This window comes from Gavialis gangeticus, unplaced genomic scaffold, assembly GCF_001723915.1.
Source record: "Gavialis gangeticus isolate Ggan-Ray unplaced genomic scaffold, GavGan_comp1, whole genome shotgun sequence".
Taxonomy (NCBI): domain Eukaryota; kingdom Metazoa; phylum Chordata; order Crocodylia; family Gavialidae; genus Gavialis; species Gavialis gangeticus.
The window spans coordinates 13,589,255-13,591,485 of NW_017729033.1; the positions used below are offsets into that span (position 1 = coordinate 13,589,255).

General features: G+C 42.4%; 1 protein-coding gene across 1 annotated transcript in view; it reads left to right on the forward strand.

The window, feature by feature from the left end:
* The window catches only part of POLR1A (RNA polymerase I subunit A), a 106,072-nt gene that overhangs the window by 14,031 nt on the left and 89,810 nt on the right, over positions 1–2,231 (forward strand). Inside the window, exons 3-4 of the mRNA XM_019525829.1 lie at positions 1,487–1,636; positions 1,714–1,821. Coding sequence (XP_019381374.1) covers positions 1,487–1,636; positions 1,714–1,821 — 258 coding nt within the window. The remainder of the gene's footprint in view (positions 1–1,486; positions 1,637–1,713; positions 1,822–2,231) is intronic.

Consider the following 2,231-nt stretch of genomic DNA (forward strand, 5'->3'; position numbering starts at 1 on the left):
TTCCTCCCCCCTCCCCTTCCACCACAACAGACTTACCAGGTGGACACAGCTTTTCAATTTCCAATACCAGCCCGGAAGCTTGGATTGGTATCAGCTGATATACCACCTTAAAAATTGGCTATTGGTATTGGCCCCAAAAATCTCTCAGTGCACCCCTAAGTACTGCTCTCTTAAGTATAGAGAGTGTTCATTATGCTGCTGTTATCCAGGGATTTCAAAGAGCTTTACAGGCCGTAAGGGATTGTCTGCGCTTGAAAATTTACCTAAATAACTGTTTAGCATAGTTACTTCAGTGCAGTCCCATGTGGCGATTATTTTGGAATAGCTACTTCAGTAAAGTCTAGTGTAGACAAGCTCTGAGGCCTAGATGTTGCTATACACTGGGCATGTCTACATGTGCATTAATGTGCCTTTTGTAATGTGCATTAAATTTAGTATTAATGCGCATGAAATTTTGTATCTCCAGTGTGAGGTACTAAATGCGTGTTAGGCTGTGCTAATGAGCAGTAGCATATTTGCATGCTTTTTAATGATGCTTAACGTGCAGTGGACTATTTTATTGTGCATTAGCGTAATGTCATGGTTTTTCACGTGACGCTTTTAATGCACAGTAAAGTAGTCTAGCGTATGTAATGCGCCCACTGAGCCTCTTGTGGAAGAGGTGCTAAGCAGGTGGGAAGTACAGAGTATGATGAGTTTAACAACCCCTTTTTTCCTGTTGAAATCACACTTCTGAATCTATGAATTCTATTTTTTGAAACTGGGATGTTTGGTGGAAACGCACCTATTTCAATCAATACTTGTCAAGAAGGGGACAAAGTGAGCTATCCTCCCCAGCAGCCTGCTATTACAGAGTACTCATGTCATGATATGGGTATCCCTGATTCAAAGTAGGAATTTATATCTGGGTTGTGTCTGTCAGGATTAAACAGCATATCTCAGGATGGGGCATATCTAGACCAAATTCAGATGTCACAGCATCTTTGAGTGCTGCAGCTAATTCAAACTCAGCAGATGAGTGTTTTCCTTAAACTAACTTTCTGTAAATAGGCTTTGAAGCACAATATTTCCCATCAGTGCCTTCTTGGCCAGGGTGTGGAGGGTGTGTGTGTGTGTGTGCATGCACATGCTTGTGTGTTGGGGAAGAAATTAAAAGAGCATTAATAAAATGGAATGAGGCTATTCTGTTCTTGTCTGCAGATGAATGGATGCATGGAGAAGTTAGTTCTCAAGAGTGGCCTTAGGACTTGAAGGAAGATTTTCACTTTTTGAAAGCAGTGCAGATTGAAGACTTTCAGTACTGGTGTCAAGTAACTTAAAATTGTTATGACATCATCTTCATAGTTCTTAGTAAATGTACTTATGGTTAGGTGTAATGACTAGATTAACTTCTAAATTGGATTGGGGTCTTCCAAAAGGTCTATGTAACTCTTCTGCTTCCCAGGCTATTCAGTCTACCAGACTAACTTTTTTTTCCCCCTTTCAGAAATTATACTTTCTCATCCGTGGTTCTTGTTTAAACTGTTGCTTGCTGACATGCACCCGAGCAGTGGTTCACTTACTACTAAGCCAGCTGAAGGTCCTGGAGAGAGGGTTGCTTCATGCCGTTTATGATCTTGAAGCTGTCCTGAATAGGGTAGGTAATTCCCCCATTTTGAGTCAGCAGCAGTAGAATGGCACAAGGGTGCTGATTTCCTCTCTTCTGTCATTCAGTTTTTAGATGAAAATGCAGATGCAACTGGTCCAGAGATTGAAGAAGAATTAAGCCGCCACGTGAATGAAATGCTACAAAACAACCAGCTAGGAGATCAGTGTTCAAATGTGAGTAGAAGTGCTGTTTCTCTGAGTCTTGGATTTGCCAGATGTGTTTTTAAGGTTACTAGAAGAAACTGGGTCATGGGCTGCTTATTTTTCTGATTTTTGTCAAATTCTGCTGTATTGAAAAAAGGAAGAGACTTTTTTTTTTTCTGAGCCAGTATTAACCCAGGCACGTTCAACTTATTTGGCCTGTGGGGTTTCTTGCGGCCAGATGATCCACCTCTGGTGGCGGCTTGTTAATGCAGCTTCTAGAGCAGCTTGTGTTGGCATGGCTCGAACCCCGGGGGTGAACAGTACCAGCGCTGCTGGTTTGAGTTGCCAGTGGTGACTGAAGACCCCAAGTTTGGTAGTAGACAGATTGAGCGCGTCCAGACGAGCCCGCACATGCCTCTTGCAGCATCTCAAACTCCTTT